This window comes from Crocodylus porosus, unplaced genomic scaffold (genome assembly GCF_001723895.1).
Source record: "Crocodylus porosus isolate Cpor-Errol unplaced genomic scaffold, CroPor_comp1, whole genome shotgun sequence".
Classification (NCBI taxonomy): Eukaryota; Metazoa; Chordata; order Crocodylia; family Crocodylidae; genus Crocodylus; species Crocodylus porosus.
This window is the reverse complement of record NW_017728906.1, coordinates 199875486-199876696: the sequence shown is the minus strand read 5'-3', so window position 1 is coordinate 199876696 and position 1211 is coordinate 199875486. Positions and strand designations below refer to the sequence as shown.

The 1211-nt window shown below is 69.9% G+C and overlaps 1 protein-coding gene across 5 annotated transcripts in view; it reads right to left on the bottom strand.

The window, feature by feature from the left end:
- The window catches only part of TRIM3 (tripartite motif containing 3), a 6671-nt gene extending 5479 nt beyond the window's left edge, over positions 1-1192 (bottom strand). Inside the window, exon 1 of one of the 5 annotated variants that reach the window (XM_019530495.1) lies at positions 1137-1192. In XM_019530495.1, coding sequence (XP_019386040.1) covers positions 1137-1168 — 32 coding nt within the window. In that variant the 5' untranslated portion in view covers positions 1169-1192. Of the gene's footprint in view, positions 1-502; positions 628-648; positions 780-880; positions 967-990; positions 1061-1136 lie in introns of those variants that run through there. The other 4 variants (XM_019530499.1, XM_019530496.1, XM_019530498.1 and 1 more) reach the window with 4 other exon arrangements.
- Positions 1193-1211: the final 19 nt, after the last annotated feature.

Below are 1211 nucleotides of genomic sequence, written 5' to 3'. Positions count from 1 at the left end.
GGGCTGACAGACAGGGGTGCGGGGGTCGCTGCAGGGAGACGAGGCACAGGGGACAGAGTGAGCGTCAGTCACCGGCCCCCACCCTGTCAGTCACCCTTGACCCCCGGCCACAGCCCCAGGGGCACCCCAGCCCGGCGCGTGCATGGGGCGCGAGGCGGCCACAGCCACGGGCACGGCGCGCCCCCCCGGCACCGCCAGCGCTAGCCGGAGAGCAGGAGGATGGACCACGGCTCCTCCCAGCATGCCTGGCACCCCCCAGTACCGTGGGGCGGCAGAGACTCTGGGGTGCACAGAGCAGCGCGGCGGGGCCCTGCCCCAGGGCGGCACCGTGGGCTCGTGGCTGCTGCTCTGCTCCGGCCCCTTGCCCCCGGGGCCGGCAGAGTGGAGCCCCCCCGCCACGGCACAGGGCAGAGCTCGGGGTCACCTCTCACAGGTGTGCAGGCAAGGCAGCGCTTTGGGGCTGCAGGACCAGTCAGGTTCGGGGGTCAAATGCCAGGCTCACCGCTCGCAGGGGTGCAGGTGGAGCAGCACCGTGGGGCTACGGTACCAGTTGGGATCGGAGGGGCTCCCCTCTCGCAGGTGCGCAGACAGGGCAGCACCCTGGGGTCGTGGTACCAGTCGTGGTCAAAGATCAGGGGTCAAGCTCACGTCTTGCAGAAATGACGCAGGCAAGGCGGCACTGCTGGGTGGCGGCACCAGTCAGAGTCAGAGGTCGGGGTCAGGCTCACCTCTCGCAGGTGTGTGGGCAGGGCAGCACCTTGGGGCTGCAGTACCAGTCGGGGTCAGGGGTTGGGGGTCAAGGATCACGCTCGCTTCCGGCAAGCACGGAGGCCGAGCGGCACGGTGAGGCAATCTATGGCAATAGCCAGGGCAGGCTCACCTCTTGCAGGTGCGCAGACTGAAGCAGCACCTTGGCGCAGGGGTCAGGGGCCGGGGTCGCTTCTCGCAGGGCAGCACCTGGGGGCTACGGGGCCAGCCGGGTGGGCTCACCTCTCACAGAAGTGATGCCGGCAGGGCAGCACCTTGGGGCGGCGGTACCAGCTGGAGCCAGAGGCTGGGGGTCAGGCTCACCTCTCGCAGGTGCGCAGCCAGGGCAGCACCGTGGGGGTCGGGGTCGGGGTCAAGGTCGTGCTCACCTACCGCAGAAGGTGTGCAGGCGGGGCAGCATATTGGGGCTGGGGTACTGGTCAGGGTCAGAGCCAGGCTCACCT